Source organism: Myxine glutinosa, chromosome 5 (assembly GCF_964187855.1).
Source record: "Myxine glutinosa chromosome 5, kmMyxGlut1.1, whole genome shotgun sequence".
NCBI lineage: Eukaryota > Metazoa > Chordata > Myxini > Myxiniformes > Myxinidae > Myxine > Myxine glutinosa.
In genome coordinates, this window is record NC_136265.1 from 145742127 (window position 1) to 145766020 (window position 23894).

Consider the following 23894-nt stretch of genomic DNA (forward strand, 5'->3'; position numbering starts at 1 on the left):
CGATGTTAAGACGGGTGGGCCCAAGTTCATTGGGGGTGTGTCCATGCCCATACATGTACATGTATTTGCATAAATCTTGCAGCAATAAAGCTACCGATGTTGTTCCAATGCTGAAATCTGTGCTATTACTTCCTAGTTTTTTCCTATTAAACTCCTATTTTTTGTGATCAGAATTCCTATTTTTCCTATTATTTTGTCAATCAAAGTGGCTGGGACCCCTGCGGTGGACCTGGGCACGACATTTAATGGGGGAAAAAGGGGAAGGTCGGTTCTACAGAGTGTTGTTTACAGACAATGGGACTAGGGAATGGGGGATTGGGGATAGTTGGGGAGTATTGGGGAAATAGGGGAATATTTACAAGCGGATATGGAGGCCAAATCCCATATCCGCAACAATATATATATATATATATACATATATATATATATATATATATATATATATATATATATACATATATATATATATATATATATATATATATATATATACATATATATATATATATATATATATATATATATATATATATATATATATATATATATATATATATATATATATATATATATATATATATATATATATATATATATATATATATATATATATACATTGTTACGGTTTTGCGCGACCCTGTTCCCTTACCAAGGGGAGATTAAGCCCCTTGTTCTTTGGGTCTTCGCAACCGCGAGACTGAGTCGCCACTTTCGGTCAGACGTGGAGCAGGGTTTCGGGACAATTTTCGCACGTACCTAAGTACCCACGCCGCCGCGGAAGCGGGGATCAAGTCTCGCACGAACCACGCATTATTTGAGTACACCCGAGTGGATTGTGTACCACGTAGTCTGTGCTGTTACCTTGCTATTGGAACCTGATCAGAGCGATATAATTCGTACCATGCTAAGTCAATGATGGAAAACACGAGACGGTCAAATCAAAGGAATAACAGGTTTAATTATTATTTACAATGATTGGTAGAAGAAGCAGAGACACAGGGCAGTCTTAAACAGTCTTACTTCTTCCCCCAGACAATGGGCCCATGCACACTCACAGGGGGATGAAGGAAGAATTGTTCATGCGCTGGTCGCGCCGGCTCTGGTCGTCCAGGAACAGCTCACCCGGCGGGGCCCTCTGGCGGTCACCACACGTATCCTGACGAAGGCAGGCAGGCAGGAGGAATCCTCGCAGCGTGTGTCTTGGCAAAGGCAGGCAGGAGGAAATATATGCGCGTTTCTGGCCCGGCACGGCTGTCTCTCACAGCGCGATTAATACAACTGCGCGCTTTCACTCTCGTAACTCAACGGAGGATCTGACTCAAGCTCAACCGAGAACTCAACTTGTAACTCATGCGCGTTTCACCCGAGCTCATAACTTGTAACTCGTCTGCCTCCCTTCTCATAACTTGGCGCTCCAAATCGACTCTCATAACTCATGGGCTTGTCCTCCTCATAACTCGTCTGCCTCCCTTCTCATAACTTGGCGCTCCAAATCGACTCTCATAACTCATGGGCTTGTCCTCCTCATAACTCGTCTGCCTCCCTTCTCATAACTTGGCGCTCCGAACCGACTCTCATAGCTCGACGGAGGACCGAATACAGCGCGTCCCTTCTCATAACTTGGCGCTCCGAACCGACTCTCATAGCTCGACGGAGGACCGAATACAGCGCGTCCCTTCTCAAAACTGAACACAGCGCATGTCCTCCTCATAACTGAGGTGGGGCTCCGGGCACAGGGTTATATTGCCCCGCCTTGGCCCGTATCGAATGTTCCAAACTCCGCCTTTTGCCGCAGTGGTAAGCCACTCCCCTCGAGCCCTGATTGGCGAGTTGCACTTACCGTTGGCTCCTTCCCCGCCTTCCTTCACCCTTGGCCGACTTGTTCAGGCCTGCCTCGTGGTATTTTGCGCCAAAACCCAAAGCATCGAGGCATCATAAAGGACCTAACTCTCCTTGTCGTACTCAACACACATCTAAACACAGGAAAGGTCTACGCTTACATTTACTACGAAATAACTGATCTTAAACGAGGTTACATGTTGTAGTGTAACTAAACTAGGAGGGGAAATTAACCTTTATTATAAAAACACAAATCCAATCCCCAAACTTGACTGGGCAGCATTGCACAGATAGAGTCCCATCGCAGAACTTTCTAAATGACCTGTAAGCACCAAGTGTCGTCTGCCACACAAACACATTGTTTCTGCCATGCTGATTGCCAGTTGGGAGGTTTGCAGTCAGGAATAATAAATTTAATCAAAGGAGCACACTGACCCTAGATGTGATATGACACCGACGTCGTGCACATAAATTGTGCCAACACATCGCCTCCAAACTAGGGTGGCATCCATGTTGCACTCAGGTCTTTGCATATAGCAATCTGACCACAAATTTTACTTTGATGGAACCCATGACCCTCAATACGACATCCAACAAATGACACACATTGACAGTGGAAGGATGGCACGTCAAGAGGGTGGTCTAACTGGGGAGACTGGATGTACCCACACAATACACACTTCTGATACAAATGGTAAAAACTGGATGGTGCAAGCAACAAGACAAGATGAGCAAAAAACAGCAACACTCGATCCGCAACACCGCACATGCACAACACCCAACAGAAACTCCACCAGTCAAGCAACTCACATGCCATTGCATCCATCTGAGACACACCCAGCCATGCTCATGCCACGGAAACGCAAAAACAACAATTGAACGGCACTCGTTACATCTGCCAGATGCAGATGAGCATACATCTGCCATACATCTCAGATGTATGCATCTGAGCATACATCTGAGCATACATCTGCCAGACTGAACAATTTACGTTTTGTATGCCACTGATAGGCCAGATCTGGATTCAGTCCTGAACCAAAATTGAATCGGCTTGTTCTTGTCACCTAACCGACTCATCCACCTCGTTTTGTTATAACTCGTCCACAACTTTTTGTGATATCGTGCTATATATCGTTTTTGGTCCTATTACTCAGTGGTGAAGAATCGCTTAAAAATTATCGGATCCAGATACAGATCTTCACCAAAATCTAACACTTTTGTCATTGTCACATACACGAACTCTTCACCAAATTTCGTTCGAATCGGTCCATAACTTTTTGAGATAGCATGTTGACAAACAGACATATAGGGGTGAAACATAACATCCATCCACCTTCGGTGGTGGAGGTAACAAGCAAAACCACCCGCTCACCCCCACACATACCACACCAGATGACGTATAAGTAATAAAAAGAGCAGAGCATACCATTGTTAATGTGATTTGACATTTATTGCTTGAGGTTTGGAAAAAAAATAACAAATACTCCTTAATTGACCTCGTTCACCAACGCTTGACTGGAAATGAGTGGTTGTCTTCGGAGGAAATGCGGACACGAGCTGAGACTCTGGGTCTATTGGCCTGAGGAAGTGAGCTTGGAAGCGTGTGAATCGTCGCCTTCGACCGGGTCTGCTCTTGCTTATCTATATATTAAAGTAGCGGCAGTTTTCTGTCTGGTGGTTTTTCTCTTTCCGCCCCTTGGTTGGGCAGCTGGCCTGACTCCACCGACAATGATGTCATTAGTAGGAACCCACCAGCATTTTGATTTCCATGCACTTCAGGCCGATCACATCGTTGAACCTGTCATATTCACTATCGCCATGCCCTATGTTTACTTCTGACAGTTTTCCTGATACAAAAGTAAATATAAGATATCTTTGCTAAAAAATAAACTTCCAGGAGCATGCGAGGCAGTGCTTCATTGCCCATATGCCGCCAAAAAATGGGAGTTTTGTATGTCCCTGCTCGTTACTTAAATTAGCAGAGTAGATATAGTTACGTATTTGGTTGGATACACCTTTCTTTTAAAAAAAAGTATAATCCCAACTGCCCTGATCATGTAAATATTATAATACAACTATATATATACTCCTTAATATAGTTGTGGCATCCTGTATAGTGGATGTTGTGGCATCCTGTGGCATCCTTAATAGTCTGTATGGGACACCTTGCTGGCGGTTCTCCACTGATATGAAGGTCGCATAGTGACTGATATATATATATATATATATATATATATATATATATATATATATATATATATATATATATATATATATATATATATATATATATATATATATATATACACGTATATATATTGTTACAGACACGACTTTGATGTTAAGGTGGGCCGAGCGGAATGGCCGTCGTGTCCGCACAAATTACCCGATTGTACTCGAACGTTGACGAAGCCGCGCCACGCTGGCTCAATAAGAAAAAGAAGACACCCGGCTGGGTTATAAAATGACGACACCAGGGATACGGTTCTCAAGACCTCCGGAGGAGATTATATTCGTTACGGAAGGTCAGATTACAGGGACGAGAGGTACAACATAGAAAGACAAGCACTTAGACACAAGCTTATCTTAACCCCGGACAGACGACAGGTAAACGGGACAAGGCTGACTCACACGGGGGTTGATGGCAGGAAAGCGGTTGTCGATGGCTCCAGGTGCACCTGTGCTCAAAGGTTAGAATCGACCCGGTCCGGTCCAGAGATGCGGGAGGTTTCACAGCGCTCGGAGGGGACGTTCTTTCACAGGCGGGCCTTTCTCTCTCAGCGCTCGCAGGTCCTTCTTTCTCCAGCTCGGGGCGCATCTGACGTCACATCCGGCGCGTGGCCGCGTATATCCGGCGGGGAGTGACACGCCCTCGGCTCGTTAGCTCCGCCTCGTGGAATCGGCACGTTGCTTCTCATTGGGTGCGTGCGGGGGGTTTACCAGGCTCCGCCCTTGACGAGGAGCTGACAAGGAGCCCCTTCGTGGTAACCCCGTGGAGCGCATGGTCTGGAGCGCATCGTCTGGAGCGCATTGTCGATGGCGGCGAACCGAGCCGGTGGGAGGACGCACACTCCCCCCCCGCGCAGCGCCGTGCCCCTCTGTTGTTGTAGACGGGGAAGAAGATGGGAGGAGGTATGGGAAAGGTCCTAAACTCACTACTGATGCCATATAATCACATTCTGGTGCAACGAAGAGTCATAATTAATGGAAACGAGGCCTTAACTGACATAGACTAAGAATAACTAGGAAGATGTCCGAAAGTTGTCTACGTGTGGTGCGGTGGACCTGGGCACGACATTTAATGGGGGAATAAGGGGAAGGTCGGCTCTACTGATTGTTATTTACATGCAATGGGACTAGGGAATGGGGGATTGGGGAAAGTTGGGGAGTATTGGAGAAAATAGGGGAATATTTACAAGCGGATATGGAGGCCAAATTCCATATTCGCAACAATATATATATATATATATATATACATATATATATATATATATATATATATATATATATATATATATATATATATATACGTATATATATATATATATATATATATATATATATATATATATATATATATATATATATATATATATATATATATATATATATATATATATATATATATATATATATATATATATATATATATATATATATTCGACGATATACAGTACAGCGTGACCGACTGCTGTCTCGATCTCCTATGGACACAAAGTCCTAGACCAAAGCGTAACCCCCATCTCGGAGGCATCAGCCTGGCCACTCTGTCAACAGACAGTGATTTGATTCTTTGGTTGACATTGATCAAACAGCTGCCAATCCAGATTTTGGACATATTTGCCTCTCATGAAGGTGCATTTTTTATATATATATAAAAGAAGGTAAAGAAAATCAAAACATTTAAACACAACTTGGAACGTGTACTCTAACCCCATGGTCAAAACACACAGTCCAACAAGACTGTCCCAAGAGCATACACATGCACCTCAGCCCGAAGGCTGAAGGGCATGGTCAATCAAAGCACATGCATCCTAACCCCGAAGGGCCAGAATGCATGGTCATACAATTGGACCTCTCCTCCACAGGTGAAATGCTTTGGTGAAATGCTTTGGTGAAGATTTGATGACAATAGCTCAAATGTTAAAAGGTTACGGCCCAGACAGACAGACAGACAGACAGACAGACAGACAGGCAGACACACACACACACACACACACACACACACTGGAGACATTCTATTATGATAACACTGAGAAGGCAAATTAATAATTTATACAAAAGGTCATAAAGGTCAAAGGTCAGCATCACATAAAATCATCAACTTTCATCCAATTGACCTGAATTTTAAATTTACCATTTGAGTTTTGTCATCAAATTTTCATGTTTTATTATGACAATATGGAGAGGATAAATTAATAATCTGGTCAAAAGGTCAAAGGTCAGCGTCACATAAAATTGTCAATTTTCATCCCGTTGACCTGAAATTTTAAGAATTTGCATATTTGGTCAATTCGTTCACCAATCAAAAGCTACAAGCCGATTGTTTTTTTAGATCAAAAGGTCAAAGGTCAAGGTTGTGTAAAATCACCAATTTTCACCCCATTGACCTGAAATTTAAAGAATTTGCATATCAGGTCACAGAAATGGTTGACCAATCAAAAGCTAAAAGCCGATTGTTTTTGTTGTTTTTTTTATATCTAAAGCTCAGAGGTCAAGGCTGCATAAAATCATCTATTTTAATTTGGTATTTTTTTAAAACTGTTTTTGGTATTTTGAGCATGCGGAAGAAGATGAAGATGTCTGAATACAAACGGATGCAGACGGGCTTTGCGTTTTCAGATGCTTTCTAGTTTTCCACTTGGTTTATAAGTTCCACCCATTGACATTTGCCTTCGGCTTAGAATCGTAAAATCCGTCTCTTGGCGTTGCTTTGGAACCAAATAGAGTGTAAACAGTGTTATTTTCCAACTTTTTTTTACATCAAACATTACTCTAGCTGCAATCTGTTAAATATAGAGCTCACTTGCAGGGTACCCGTCTCTGACGGGTTGTGGATGTCTCACCTCAAATGAGCAATTGTTTGGATTGTTTATTGGTAGCAACAGGAATTCAACATAAAGTGATTATGTGGACTGTGACATGTGGTACATGTTTACCATGTAGACATTGGCCGTCGCTCAGAATAAGAACTATCGTTGGTGATTAAATTTGGCAATTACACTGCCATTTCATATCATATCGTTTTGTAAGTGATGCACAGCTTTAACATTTTATCGTCAACGTGACACAGCCAATGTAAGTGTTAGTGAAGGTCAAGATGCCCTGATTACCTCCACAAAATGCCGTGAGAATGGCCCAACTCAGTATTAAAGTATAAGAATTCTGATCACTCATTCTTGATTTAATTGATTTATTCAGCTGCTTGCAAAATGCAAGCACAATCTACTTCATCAAATATATAAAGCTTATATTTATTATGTCTGCACATAGGATGCGCCACAGCATCTGCTTGCAATCTACAAGCATGCCCCACTTGTGTAAATAAATAAATAAACAAATAAATATAGCTATTTCATTGCAATAATTTGAAAAATTTGATTGGATATCATTCTCAGTTTTTAAAATGTGAAGAACAGCAGATGTGTTGTGCAAGTCGATTGATTGCTTGAATGATCAAGAAGAGATAAAGAATGTAACAGCACAATTATTGTATGAGTGTTGTCATTGGCTTGCACATGTTTCCTACTACTACTACTAAACAAAACCAGATTGCTGTTGGCAAACTGTAAAGACAAGTTGTAAAACAATTTTATTGACTACCTTTGTCTTCTTTCCACTTCAACACCCTCCACCCCTCCCGCACCTCTCCCACCCCCACTCCCACTCCCTCCAAGAACGCCAAAGGGATGCCATTTACTCCGCTGATGTTAGTGGCACCACAGTCGATGTTGACGTGGTTGACCCATTATGACACTCATTGCCATAAAATCCTGCACCATTTCCAGTGAGTTCTCCTCTGATTGTCTTTTTGATGCTAATGGAAGCAGACAACGATCGTAAATTGTGATCGACAGGATCATGTTTGGAAGGCTTCTTGATCTTGAGTTCCATGATGGGGGATGTCCAAGATGTTTAACGTATTGCATGCTCAGGGTGTTTTCGATGAACAACTTGCTAAACGATGCAGAAGCAGCTGGATAGACTGTGGCATATCGAAGAAAAATGACGCTTGGGGCGAGATGTCAAATTGCCGCCCCCTTGTAACTCACTCACATGCTGAATTAAACACATATCCTAATGAATAACTTTATTACAAATCAAATTAAGTACAGAACATTTACAAGTAAACAGTGTTATGGATTCGTCACTTCCGTTGTTGTGGTTTTCATCCACTGTAAACATTTTTGATTCCATGTACTATTATTGTTGTCGTTTGAGGGAGATAGAGGTTACTATTTTCAAAAGGTAAAAAACTTAATGTTTTAAATGAAACCGGAACCGGACGACGACGAGGAGGAAGAGAAGGAAAAGAAGGCGGAGCGAGTGAGTCGGGGAAGAAGCCGAGCTGCTTCGGGTTCTGGAGCAAACGTTGACGAACGGAGGTCACTGGCGAACTTCAGGTTTCCCAGGAAACGGATTCCTGCGACAGAGTTGTTATCGCTGTGACAGATCAACCTGCGTGTCAGGTTTTGGCGGTTGATTCCGAGGAGAATCATCGTCGTGCCGTTACGCCTCGAGAACGGGCCGTCAGCCATTTCGACCCGCGCGCTTTGCGCATCGCGCAAGGTTTTTCGCTTTGCTTCAACCATTTTCACCGCATCCAGACGTTTATCTGGTGTGTGTGTGTGTGTGTGTGTGTGTGTGTGTATATGTGTGTGTGTGTGTGTGTGTGTGTGTGTGTGTGTGTGTGTGTGTGTGTGTGTGTGTGTGTGTGTGTGTGTGTGTGTGTGACGTGTGTGACGTGTGTGACGTGGATAACGTGGATAACGTGGATAACGTGGATAACGTGGATTTTGAAGGTAAATCTGCGGTTCGCCGGTTTGGAGACGTGAAACGTCCATACCTGAGGGTGTGATTTCCCAGTCACCTGGAGGGTGCCTTTGGATTTCCCCGTCGCCTTGAGGGCGCCTTTGGATTTCCCCGTCGCCTTGAGGGCGCCTTTGCGCAGCTTTGGCCGCGTGACTGTGACTGTTATCCGAACGGGATTCTGGTCTCGATTCGACATCGTTCTGACGATTACTGGAGCGGATCGACTTTGGCTTGAAGCAGGAAGCAACTTTGGCTTGAAGCAGGAAGCAACTTTGGCTTGAAGCCGGGAAAGAGACATTGGGGAATGTTCTTCTTTTCGCTCACTTGGAGCACAGTGAGTTATATTGTACGAACCTGATGGTACCATTATAGGAAATATATATTGGTTGTACAATTGATTACTATTGTTTTTGTGTTGTTATTCTTGTGTGATCTTAATACAATATTTGTTTGTTGGTAACAATTGGTGTGGTTTCACCATTGATCTTTGACACAGAATAACACATCTTTCTGCCGTGACTCCTCTCGGGGCTCGGAGGTACACCGTGACCAGGGGGTTTGGGGAGGAGCACATAACAACAGTTAGACTTTGGTTTCTGCCTTTCTAAATGGTCATTGGCTTACTAAGTGTGTAGTTGTTGTTGTGATTGCGGGACATACATTGGTGCCCTGTGGTGCCCCCACCGAGGGTCTGATGTACCCACAAATTATGGAGCCCATAGATACGTGTTCGGCTACGCGACAATATCCACGGACAAATGCTGAGAGCCCTGGGTGAGTCAGACTACATAGTGAGAAACTGCACCGAGTGACACAAGCAGAAAAATTGAACGTGACATCTACTTCGGCAACCCGTAGCACCCCCATGGAGGGTTTGTGGTACCCCGAAATTATGGAGGTCCTACATACCTCTCCGGTGTATGGGAAAATACCCACTGCAGGCCTGGGGATTTCAGATCTCATCGGTAACCGTTTTTTGGTTCCGTGATTTAAGTTTATGGGAACCAATGGGAAACAAAATTCCGGTTCCGTGCTCAAACCTAATGGGAAACGATTTTTTTTCCTTTAGAATTTGTAAAGCAAAACATTTGTAATACAAAATTAAAAATGTAGTCTCTAATAATAAATCCTGTCATTTACATGTATGCAATGTAATTAACGCATGTTCATTATTGAGGTTGATGTTTATTATCAGAGAAGAGCAAATTCTGTCAATTTGACGGGCTTATCCTGTTTTAAAATTAATAAATTAATATTATTAAATTTTCGTTCATTTTTAAAATGTCAATGATATTGTATTTATTTATTATTTATGGACTATTGTTGTTCTAAACTGTTATCAATCTTTATGTTTTAATATTGAAATTATTTGTATTTAGCAAAGTAATATAGGCCTACTCAGTACTGATATAGGCCTAAGTATTTGTTAAATAAATTCTGGATTGGAACAAATGTACTGCAGTAGGTTCGGTTGTCAGTGTCTCCCTTTACCTTGTGAACATAGGTCACGCCGTTCACGTACTTTATAATCGCCGTCAGTGGTGGACTGCTTCTGCCCCGGCGCGATGCCTCCTGCCGTATGTCTGTGTAATGAGTAGCACATACTTTGCAGCGAAGCAATGTGACCAAGCATTCCCCATCGCATCCGCTTCAAAATCGTCACTGAATGACTATTTTCGTAATGTTTTTAAGGCGACATTTTCGGGGTTTTTTCGCTTAGCAATGGATGCCATTTTGAAAAGGAAGTCTGTGATTTAGACCGATGCACATGTCTGTCAAAGCGGAAGTCATATCGCGAACCTGAATGTGGGAAACTACATGCCATCTGCTTTGCCAGCCTAATTTTGTTGGAAATAAAACAACTTCTAAAATGGTTCGCTGAAAATCACACGTGAAGGTAAATACTACATCTTTTTGCCTTACACTGCCTTTCTGCAATGGGAAACGTACTTTCGGTTCCGTGTTTTTGCTATCACGTTACCGACACGCTACTGGTAACGATCGTTTCCGTGAAATCCGCAGGTCTGCCACTGAGCAACATTGAGGGATCCGGGGTGAGCTGTGCTACATAGTTGGAACTCGCACCGAGCACCGCAAATCATAAATGCGATCGCGGACGTGGAAGAGTTGAACTGGAGACCTAATTTGTTGGGTTCTGGTGCCCCTGTGGAGGGTCAAGGTACCCCAAAATAGCGGAGGTCATAGATACGTCTGCGGTCTACACGTAACACGACCGTACCGGCAGAGGCCCGCTGAGGGCCCCAGGTGAGGTGTGGCGAGCCGGAAATCTTAAAAACACGTCGACGCTTTACGAAATTCAAATTATCATGCCCAAATGCTAAACCCGTAACTTGGAACTTACAGCTGCGTAGTCACTCAGAACGGTCCCCCCAAAAAAGTATGTTCCTCACGGGCCTCTGGAACACCTTCATGACTGGTGTGGTCCGTCTGCTATGTCTGGAACCGCCGCTGGCTCTCTGGACTGTCATGGCGTCTCCCAGGAGTGGCAAAACTCCTATGTGGTAGAAACCCCTTCGTTTTATATCGAAATGCACAAAATGCTTGTGCTTAACATAAAGGGTTTGGATGATGCTCAAGGGTAATTACTAATCATTTTCATGATTTTTCGCAACCATGACGACTAGGTCAAACCATGAAGGTTGGGTGGAATGGGTGGAACAGCTGACCAGTGTAGTGTAAAGAAATGCATGCTTACTACTAATACTAGGCATTCCCAGCACAGGATTGAACGGCGAACTGGAATGAGCCACAAACACAGGAATGAGACGCAAACGGCGAACTGGAATGACCCACAAACACAGGAATGAGATGCAAATGACAAGCTGGAATGAGCCATGAACTCAGGAATGAGACGCAAATGGCGAACTGGAATGAGCCACGAACTCAGGAATGAGACGCAAACGCCGAACTGGAATGAGCCACGAACTCAGGAATGAGACGCAAATGGCCAACTGGAATGAGCCACGAACTCAGGAATGAGACGCAAACGGCGAACTGGAATGAGGTGCGAACACATCAACGCCTTGTCCTCCCGCATCTTTTTGCCTGCCCCCTCTCTCCGTGATATCATTGGCCGCAACTATTGGTCAGCAAATTGAGGGCGTGGCCATTTCCACATTTCAACCCCTCCCTCCGCTTGTGCTTCCATGCTCCACGTGAAAATGGTCCTCAGATGTGTCAATCGATGAGAGATGCAATTTAACAAATTTGCGGCTCCCAAAAGTGCCACTCGGGGACATATTAAGACGTCAGACATTATGAAGCTTGCAGTCTTCTTTTGACAAATTTCTGAGAATATCCTGAAGACTCAGTAGCTTAGTGGGCTGACTCAGTAGCTTAGTGGGTTGGAGTGCTTGTTTGAGTCTAATTTTTCACATTAGTTTTTTCACATTTTCCACATGCAGGAGTTTATTCCTGTTTATTAAATTTATATATATATATATATATATATATATATATATATATATATATATATATAAATAACACAGTTTGTGTGTGTGTGTGTGTGTGTGTGTGTGTGTGTGTGTGTGTGTGTGTGTGTGTGTGTGTGTGTGTGTGTGTGTGTGTGTGTGTGTGTGTGTGTGTAATGTTACCGATAGACTCCTAAACGGAGAGGCTTACGTGCTTGATATTTGGCATAGACATGGCCATTGAGCCTGGGACGAACATGGCCGAACTCAAAATATTTGACGATCCATATTTTTTATTCATATTTACCTCAGCGCACGGAATCAACGGAATCAGAGCAGGTGGGCACTGATTCGCTCAGAGCGATCACGTGATGACGCTATGAACGCTATGACACTATGAACGCTATGACGCTATGATGCTATGAAAAAAAAAATCGCTATGAAACGCTATGACGATATGACGCTATGAAACGCTATGACGCTACGAACGCTATGAACGATATGACGCTTAAACGCTATGAAAAAAAAAATCGCTATGACGCTATGAAACGCTATGAAACGCTATGACGCTATGACGCTATGACGCTATGAAAAAAAAAATCTCTATGACGCTATGAAACGCTATGAACGCTATGACGCTATGAAAAAAAAAATCGCTCGCTTTACCAAGGGGCTCGCTCTCCCCCCGTTCCCCTCCCCTCCCCCGCCCGGCAATGCCGGTACTTCTGCTAGTACTGTATAAATCTATAAAATATGTTTTCTGAAAAACATTTTCTATTTGTTCAGTTTTTGAAATTACTATTGAAAAACACATATGATATGCATAAACAAGTAATTTCATCTGATACAGTATATGTGTAAAATACAGGGTGATTTATTTTATTTTATTTGAGAACCCTAAATAATTCCCAAACACTAAAAACTGTCAGTTGGGAGCATAATATTGTGCGTAAATGTAGCCTAATGTTACAGAGAGACATAACATAATCCACACAATTGACTACCTTAAATGAAGTGCTGAAAGTGTCCACCACCATGGTGTAGGCACAAATTCATTCTTTGCAGCATTCTCTCTGACACAGTGTAGAATTCCTTGGGGAATATTGCTGATTGTCACTGATTATTGCATCCAATTCACCAAGTGCGCGTGGATTTGTAGTGTACACCATATCTTTCAAATATCCCCACAAAAATAAATCTGGCGACATAAGATCTGGGGATTGAGGTGGCCATAATGAGTTGGACACTACACGGTCACCAAAGAGTAGCCCAAGTTCATTATTGCTGTGCTTTCATGCAGCCTGTTTCTCAGTTTCCATATCACTGATTTTGAAGGTTTCGTACGACCACCAAAGCGACTTTTAAATGCAATTTGACATTCCATAAAGGATACGTTCGTGATGTAATGTTCCCCGAGAAGCACGCGTTCTTCCATAGTGAACGCCATGGCATGACTGAGTGAAAACTATAACGGCACTCGGTAGAGCGCATACCTCTGCCAGGCTGAACAGTTTACTTTTGTATCCCACCGATAGGCCGGATCTGGATTCGGACCTGAACCAAAATCTAATCTGCTTGTTCTTTTCACCTAACCATTGCGTCCACCAAGTTTAGTCATAACTCATCCATAACCTTTTTAAATATCATGTTATATATTTATTTTCACCCAATCTCACAATGGTGAAGAATCACATTGAAATTAAATAATTCTCGTATCCGAATCCATATTCAGATCTTCACCAAAATATAATTATCGATTAGTCCTTGTTACACACCCAACCGGTCCACCAAGTTTGGTCCAAATCCGGCCATAACTTTTTGAGATATTGTGCTGTGTATCGGTTTTTGCCCCATCACTCAATGGTGAAGAATCACTTACAAATTAAATAATGCTCGTATCCGAATCCATATTCAGATTTTAACCAAAATCGGATCGATTCGTCCTTGTCACACACCCAACCAGTCCGCAAAATTTCGTCCGAATCCATCCACAACCTTTTGAGATATCTTCTGCACAGACACAGACAGACAGACAGGTACTGGTGAAAACATAACCTTCATCCACCTTTGGTGGAGGAGGTAAACATTAAACGTCACTGCTGGGTCATGTGATAAATCACGTGACACCTGATAACTCTCAGGATCAGGTCTTTCTGGAACATTAGGCTGCATTTACGCAAAGCATTAGGTTCCTAATAAATATCGTTTTTAGTGTCAGAAGTATTTAGGGTTCTCGAATTAAAAAAAAATCACCCTGCACATACACAATGGATTATTATTATAGATAATATACAAAAGCACAATGAACATATGATACAATACATTCATATTTGGCATGTGAGGCCTTTACTTTGTAAAGAGCATGACACCTGGTTTTCATGCTTCCTTACAGTTTATTAATGTATGAATGTCGAATGTTCCAGTAAATATCCCACAACACTTTCAACAACTCATCAAAGATGTTTGGTTGCTGTTTGACTTTCTCAGTATCCGTATAACCACATGTTGCCTCAGTGATGATCAAAACAGGACTTTGTGCAGGCGAAGGCATCTTCAATGGGAGTGTCGGTGTACTTTCAATGCGATGTAAATCTCCGACACCTTTGGCTGAGATGCATCTCCCCACTCGTATTTATCCACCCCATGCTTCACTGTAGCTGTTGTATGTTATACTGCTCCCAAGTCTGCCTCCGCACAAATTGCCATTGATTATAATCAATGCTTGTGATCAATAATTATTTGCAAACACTACAAACTAGGACTCGTCTGCAAAGAGCACTTTCTCTTGTCGGTTTGGCCATTTCACAGTTTTATTTCTGCTGCTCATTTCCACCTTTTCCTTTGGTTGCTTTTCCTCAGCGAAGGTTTTCGGGTAGCTACACATCCATCGAGACCACCTTGCACTAATTTGTAGCCTTCTGTTCTTGACGAGCTCGGATGGTTCAGTACAGGGGAGCGTCGTGTGCAACTTCCATTGCACTTGCAGACGTCATTACCTTGCTTACAATGCAAAGGAGGCTCAATGGTTTTCTGCAGAGAGGATCAATCTTGTTTCCATTTTTTTGTTGATAGGCTTAACATTTAGAACCTTCCATATAAATATTAATTTGGTCAGACATGAAGTATCTGGTGAAGGGCAAAGATGGAAAGGTTCAGAATGTCTTCGGCATGTCTGTTGCTGTCAGGCCCTCTTGCATAAGAGATATGATGGATACCCAGGGACTTCATTTTATTTGCGGAGAAGCTTGCGTCAGCCAGTGGTTAGGCTGCAATGAGTGGCTGGAGGGAGGATTTGAAGAGATGCATTTTGGGAGCCAAAAGACAATTATATTCCTTCACTTTCAACAAGAGAACCATGACAATTACAACTTTGAAAATGCTTTGGATGATTGTGTAGGCAAATTCTTCTTTAGCTTTTAAGCAAGGCGTGATCTACAGGAGCCCATTAACTAGATGAGATTATTTATTTTGTACAAAGGTTTTTAGAGGTTGACTTGCAGTTCCTGATTTTAGAATATGTCCAAAATAAGTTAATTTCTGAATTTTTTTGTAATAGTCTCCACCTAAGTTATGCAGGAAGTGACACCAGTGCCGGTCAAGGTATTCTGGATAAAACGAAAATGGTGGTCGACGTGATGATGTGTGCTGTGGAACAGAGGTGCAACTTCCTTGTGAAGGAGCACGTTAAAGCGGTTTGAATTCACGGCAGACTATCTGCGCAATTTTGTGCTGCATTTCTTCCGCGTAGTGGGCTTTATATGGTGCAGCGCATTCAAAATGGCCACAAGTTGATGAGTGATCGTGAACATTGTTATTTCCAAGCAACTGCTGTCACTCAAGCAAAGTCAAGTTGGGATGCTCTAAATTATCACCCACACAGTCTAGACGAGTCATTTTGGGATTGCTCTTCTTCGGTCTCTTTTGGCCACTCAAAGAACATCTGGGTGGCATCAAGGTTTCAAAGTGCATGTCCTGAAGTGGTTGTGTAGCCAGCCCAAATATGTATTTGAATGTAGCATTTAGGCGCTGCCACATCAATGGGACTAGTGTGTCCACACAGCAGGAGAATACCTGGAGAAATAGGGGAAGTTGCATCAATCTATACAGTAAATATCCCCAAAACAGGGATATTGTAATTGGCTCTCTGTCAGTCCATCCGTCCATCCATCATGCTGTGTCCTAATTTGTGCATAAATTCACCAAGCTTGGTAGTTGTGATCACCACATGGCACGCAGGCAGAAGAGCAGTATAATTTGGCTCCGTCCCCTGGAGTGAGGTCAAATACCAAAAAAATGCAATTGCGGGCACATTTTAAAATGAAACTTTGTATATGCCAGGGGTAGGAAATTAGGGTGCCGGCGGTCAAAACGGGGAAAATAAATTGAACACAAAATGTAATATTGGGTCATTCCTGGTGGAATTTTTTGCCATCTTTTACCTTTGCTCTCGGTGATGAGCGTGATAATTTGCGAAGGCATGCCATCCACTTCGCTGTCGTTTTTGATTTTAAAACCCTGTAAATTTCACATTAACCCTGAAATACCATCACATGAGCATTTAGGATGCAACAATAGCCTTGTGGTGGTAAAGTGTTTTCTGAAAGATCTTCACGCTGATGCTCTGGAAGAATAATCTGGGCTGTTTACAGTGGCAGGAGAAGGTCAGCGCTGGCATTTCCACAGGAGGCCCTCAACTTTATCTATGTCAATTCTCTCTCTCCTCCCCCCCCTCCACCCCCTACCCTCACCCTACGCACTTCCCCTGCTTGCTCTTTTCTGTTTGTGGCACCGTTTCCATCTCCAGCTGCATCCCGAATTGGAAACTTCAAGGACACATCGAACCACAGCATGCATCACAGCCTTTGCTGGAAAGTCTGGGCCTTTCCAAGGTATGCCTTGCATCCAGCTTATTTATAAAAGTCACTTTAAAAGTTATTTCCCAGCTTTGTCTACATCTGTTTGTGTACGCTGCAGCTCTTTGAACTGATTTGGCTTTAAATGACAACAATTGGTCTCAAATCTGAAACCTTTGATTCTTTCCTTCATATTCTCAGAATAATGCAATTTTGCATATAACCTTACTCCACAGTCCATTTACAACCTTTAAATCCCCAGTAACAGTAATGTATGCGTTTAAAGGCAAAGTGCCACTGTAAGGTGTGAGCATCACATCTACCACTTAAGGCATGGTGTTTTTGGTTTCCTGGAATTCTACCTTTGGCTGTTGCAGGCATGTAGTGGAATGAAAAAAATGACACACAACTTGCCAGACAGTTTGGAGATTTATAAATATCTAAGTTTGAGCCCCAAGCAGGTGTTTTGTTTCATGTGTCATTTTTCCCACTCCATTGCGGAACAGTTCTGTCTTGTGCCTTTAAGTTGGTGTAAACGTAGGTGTGAAGTGAGTGGCTAAATATAGATGGTGTTTGGATGCAATTTGGTAGACACTCTTGGTACTATTTCATCCAATTAAGTTTAATCTTACTAGAGGTTTTCCATATATTGGAAGAAGTCGTGTATTCATTGTTCTGGAGATGGCATTGCCTTCGGGAAGGAATAGAGGGAAAATATTTTGAGAGGAGATCAAAGAGATATGTCATTCTTCCTTCCTTCCAGGGCTTAGAGATGGCTGTTTACAACCACCTCAGGTCTTTCCTTATCTACAATCATGATCTCTTCCACCCTCATGAACCCTTCCCAAGTTCACTTGTTTCCATTCTTCCAGGTTATCAGGTTTTCCCCTGTTATCGCAACCTTCTCTTCCTTTCTTATTATTATGCCAATGCTTTTTGAAGAAAAAAAAACAGGTGGAGGGGGAGAGCGGGGATTTTGTGGTCCATCTGCCCATCGGTCATGCGATCGTGACCTAAACAGTTTTGCGCACCTTTTCGTCAAATTTCGCAGTTATGATCACCACCTGGCAATAAGGTGAAAGAGCAGTATCATTTGGCCTCTGGGGTGGGGTCAGAAGGTCAAATACCAAAAATGCAGTTCCTCGCACATTTTAAAATGAAACTTTGTGTATGCAATCAACATTGGGGGACACATGATATATGAAATGAAATGGATAACCAAATACTACATTGGAGTCATCAGAAGGAACCCAAATAAGCAAAGAGCAAAGATGGAGTCATCAGGAGGAACCCTGGATAGGATTTATGTTTCAGCCGCTACTCCTCAACCCTCAAACCCGTCCAGGCATAGCCAAGTGAACCTTCCAGAAAAAATTCTGCAAGAGTTCACTTCTCCTTGGACAGATAGATGAAGAAAGAGAGAAAGAATGAACAAGCAAGAATTAGAATGAATAAGGAGAAATGTGAAAAAGTAGAAAGAAATGTGAAAGAAACAAAGATGCCTAACTCCTAGCCCTAGCTCCTTCCCTCAACTTCTAGCCCTAACTCTTAGCCCTAACTCCTATCCATAACCCCAAGCCCTAAATCATAGCCCTAAATCATAGCCCTAAATCATAGCCCTAAATCATAGCCTTAAATCATAGCCCTAAATCATAGCCCTAAATCATAGCCCTAAATCTTAGCCATAACTCTTAGCCCTAACTCTTAGCCCTAACTCTTAGCCCTAACTCTTAGCCCTAACTCTTAACCCTAACTCTTAGCCCTAACTCTTAACCCTAACTCTTAGCCCTAACTCTTAGCCCTAACTCTTAGCCCTAACTCTTAGCCCTAACTCTTAGCCCTAACTATTAGCCCTAACTCTTAGCCCTAACTCTTAGCCCTAACTCTTAGCCCTAACTCTTAGCCCTAACTCTTAGCCCTAACTCTTAGCCCTAGCTCCTAGCCCTAACTCTTAGCCCTAACTCTTAACCCTAACTCTTAGCCCTAACTCTTAGCCCTAACTCTTAGCCCCAACTCTTAGCCCTAACTCTTAGCCCTAACTCTAAGCCCCAACTCTTAGCCCCAACTCTTAGCCCCAACTCTTAGCCCTAACTCTTAGCCCTAACTCTTAGCCCTAACTCTTAGCCCTAGCTCCTAGCCCTAACTCTTAGCCCTAACTCTTAGCCCTAACTCTTAGCCCCAACTCTTAGCCCCAACTCTTAGCCCCAACTCTTAGCCCTAACTCTTAGCCCTAACTCTTAGCCCTAACTCTTAGCCCCAACTCTTAGCCCCAACTCTTAGCCCCAACTCTTAGCCCCAACTCTTAGCCCCAACTCTTAGCCCTAACTCTTAGCCCTAACTCTTAGCCCTAACTCTTAGCCCTAACTCTTAGCCCTAACTCTTAGCCCCAACTCTTAGCCCCAACTCTTAGCCCTAACTCTTAGCCCTAACTCTTAGCCCTAACTCTTAGCCCCAACTCTTAGCCCCAACTCTTAGCCCCAACTCTTAGCCCTAACTCTTAGCCCTAACTCTTAGCCCCAACTCTTAGCCCCAACTCTTAGCCCCAACTCTTAGCCCCAACTCTTAGCCCCAGCTCCTAGCCCTAACTCCTAGCCCTAACTCCTAGCCCTAACTCCTAGCCATAGAAAGATGTTGGGAAGAACCCAGATAGATAGATTTCAGCATTTCCTCCTGAGGCAAAAATGCAGCAACAGTTAGTTACAAGCAACAGAACACATTATTGGACTTGACCCCTGGGTTCCTGCATGACGGGGTGGGGATTTTAGGTCGCAGGGGTCAAAATGGAAAAAGGTGGATTTGGAGTATGTTGTTGTGAATTTTGGGGTAGGGGCATATTTTGATTTAGGTAGATCTGAATAGGTATCATGCTTCGATTGTCGTGCTAGAGAACCTCACCTGTAATAAGTTCTGTTTAGGCGGTTTGTTTGGATTAAGCTTGTATCTTCATCCCCATTATGAGGAATGGGGCATGTTAAATAGTTGTAGGGATTAGGCTAATTCCCGCGTGTGTGAAACCTGTAATCATCCCGGTGTCCTGTATGGCAACACACTCTTATACATTAGCTAGGCCCGTTAGCGCACACATTAATAAATACTCCCCTCTCACAATGACTGACCGGAAGAACCAACAGGAAGCGACGGCACACTACGGCACCATGGCCAGTAGACATCGACCAGGCAGGCAATAGCCACGCCCAGAAGGACTCTTGATTGACGGGGGGCAAGCAAAGAGCAGGCCACCGATTGGCAGAGTAGGAAAGGATGTGTGATTGGTCGGGGAAGGGACAGGAAGCTTCCCCGTGATTGGGGGTCAGGAAAGTGAAGGACGTGCCACACTGATTGGCCACCGACCGATGACACCATGGCCAATCAGTGTGGCAGGCGCGAAACCACTACCAAGAAGCTACGCACTGGTTGGAGGAGAAGCGCCAATGACGTGAGAAGGCGCAAAAGGCTACGAGTAATCGACACACTGGTTTGGAGGGGGAGAGAGCTGACGTCTCACCATGGCCAGTAAACCCGCTCGCTGGGACATTTTTCCCTCTTCTCGTTTTGGCTTTCTTCCTGCCTGGACCCCCCTTCTGCCCTTGCCTTTCTTTCGGTGAGACACATCTTTTTCGTTCCTGGACCTCCTGCCTGCCCGAGTTTCCTTTGCGACACGCAAATTGCCTGCGCTACGACAGACGTTGGGGGAAACGTTGGAGCACCGTCGATTCTCCTCCCTGGCGTTCACGGGCGAGCGAGGCTTGTTTGGGGGAAGATAAGAGACGGGGGTAGAAAAGCTCAAGGTTTTTGGATGGGGGAAGATAAGAGATTGTGGTGAGCAGCTGTTTTAAAGACCTGGAGGGAGGAGTGGGATTGAAGAGAGTGAGGGAGTTTGTTCCAGAGGCAAGAAGAAAGAGGAATGAAAGAGTGAAGGTGAGCAAAGAGTCTTGAATTTGATGGTTTCACCAGAAGAATGTTGCTGACAGACCTTGTGTATCCTGAAGGAATATTTGGGGGACAAAGCACAGAAAGAACAGGGGGGGGCTAGGCCAGAGAGGAGTCTGTAGACAGAAAGACCGCAAACCTGCCTCCAGTGAGAGAGTGAAAGGCCCTCAGAATCGGCTTCATCACGGGAGATACCAATGATTCTGAAAGTTTTGGATTCAATGGCGTGAAGCCGAGCCAGGTGTGAGGCAGGAGCACCAGCCCAGAGGAGAGAACAGTATTCCATCAAGCTGTGGATGAAAGCTTTGTAAGTGGTGAGGAGCTCAGTGGTGCCAAGAAAGGACTTCCCCATGATGTCAAAGTGGATTTTCAATTTTTTTTATTTTTATTTTTTTTGTGAAAATTGTACAACATAATTAAAAGTGTAAAGCAGAAATATCTTGAGTCAATAAGTATTCATCCCCTTTGCTATGACACTCCAAATTGAGCTCAGGTGCATCCATTTTCCTTTAATCATCCTTGAGATATCTCTACAACCTGATTGGAGTCCGCATTGTGACCAATTCAATTGATTGGACATGATTTATATTTAACCACACCTTTCGATTATAAGGTCCCACAGTTGACAGTGCATGTCAGAGCAGAAACTCTACCACAAAGTCCAAGTAACTGTCCGTAGATCTCCGACAAATAATTGTAAGGAGGCATAGATCGGGGAAGGTTCTAAAACTATTTATAAGAGTGTTGAAAGTTCACAAGAGCACAGTGAGCTCCATCATTAGGAAATGGAGAGAATATGGAACTACCCCGATTCTTCTTGGAGCTGGCTGTCTGACCAGATTGAGCAACCGGGTAAGAACGACCTTGGTCAGGGAGGTGAACAAATGACCTTTCTGACAGAACTACAGAGTTTATTGGCTGAGATGGGAGAATCTGTCAGAAGGACAACAGTCTCTGCAGCACTTCACAAATCTAGGCTTTATGGGAGTGGCCAGATGAAAGCCACCCGTGAGAAAAGGCACATGGCAGAATGCCTGGAGTTTGCAAAAAGGCACGTGAAAGACTCTGAGAGCATGAGGCAAAATATTCTGTGGTCTGGTGGACAAAAATTGAACTCTTTGGCTTGAATATAGAGCGCTATGTCTGAACACTGAGCACAGCTCATCAGCCATCTAACACCATCCCTGCCGTAAAGCATGGTGGTGGCAGCATCATGCTATGGAGATGCTTTTCAGCGGCAGGGCCTGGGAGACTTTTAAGGATGGAGGGAACAATGAATGGAGCCAAATATAGTCAAATCCTTGAGGAGAACCTGCTTCAGATTGCAAAAGACCTTAGACTGTGGTTAAGATGTATGTTCCAACAGGACAACATCCCCAAACATACAGCGAAAGCAACACTGGAATGGCTTCAGACCAAGAACTTGAAAGTGCTTAAGTGGCCCATCCATAGCCCAGATTTTAATTCAATTGAAAATCTGTGGAAAGACTTGTAGATTGCTGTTTACAGACACTCCCCATCCAACTTGACAGAGCTTGATTAAATCTGCAAGGAAGAATGGACAAAACTCCCCCAAATCCAGATGTGCAAAGCAGGTACAAACATACCCAAGAAGATTCGAAGCTGTAATCGTTGCCAAAGGCACTTCTATGAAGTATTTACTCAGGGGGTTGAATACTTATGTAAATTAGATATTTCTGTATTTCATTTTTAAATGATTGGTAAAAATTTCTAAGACAAAAATTCCACTTTGATATTATGTGTGGAGTAGTGACAATACATCTCGGTTTAATCCATTTTAAATTCAGGCTGTAACATAACAAAATGTGAAAAATGTCGAGGGGTGTGAATACTTTCTGAAGGCAGTGTACATATTCCTTTGACATGAGAAAGTCACGTGGCTTTGATCCATAATAAGCAGGGTCGTACAAAAAGGTCATCCAAAAAGTTCCGTCCTTGCTTAACAAAATGTGCAAAATAGTGCTGACAACTTTGACTTTTGCAAATTGGTTGATATATATTAAAGTCGTCAGTGGTGCGATGTCTATTTTGTAGAAGACAGCTGATGGAATTCTTGGGACAACCTATTACTATGACCTTTAAAAAAATTGGAGTTTTGAATTGGTTCTTACAGATCAATTAGGTTTCGCAGCTTTCTTACCCTCTTACTGGTGCAAGCGCTCAATTTTAAATTGTGAAGGGCTCTGTGCAGTGGATGTGGCTGTGGCGATATTATTGGTAAAACTACTTTCCTTTATACTCCATGCATTATTTATTTATTCATTCACTCATTAATTTTATTCATTCACTCATTAATTTTATTCATTCACTCGTTCATTTTATTCATTCACTCATTAGTTTTATTCATTCACTCATTTACTCGTTCATTCACTCATTCATTTTATTCATTCACTCATTCATTCATTTACTCGTTCATTCACTCATTTACTCATTCACTTAATTTACTCATTCATTCATAACGCCCTGTCCTGTTAATACCTGTTGATATATAACCCTGTTATAAAAATTTTTAAAAACCTGTCCCTTTTTTACATCGGCTTTGGCTTTTACATCGGTTTTTACCGATGTAAAAGCTTTACATCGGCTTTTACATCGGCCGCTTTACATCGGCTTTTACAAAACCTTCATCCCTCATTCACTCATTAGTTTTATTCATTCACTCATTCATTCATTTACTCATTCATTCACTCATTCATTTTATTTATTCACTCATTCATTCATTTACTCGTTCATTCACTCATTTACTCATTCATTCATTTACTCATTGTTCATTCATTTATTTATTCCA

The 23894-nt window shown here is 42.8% G+C and overlaps 1 protein-coding gene across 1 annotated transcript in view; it reads left to right on the forward strand.

Moving 5' to 3' along the window:
• Positions 1-23894, forward strand: part of ELAC2 (elaC ribonuclease Z 2) — a 124322-nt gene that overhangs the window by 90033 nt on the left and 10395 nt on the right. The window contains exons 18-19 of the mRNA XM_068116034.2: positions 7737-7846; positions 17107-17191. Of these exons, the coding sequence (XP_067972135.2) occupies positions 7737-7846; positions 17107-17191 (195 nt within the window). The remainder of the gene's footprint in view (positions 1-7736; positions 7847-17106; positions 17192-23894) is intronic.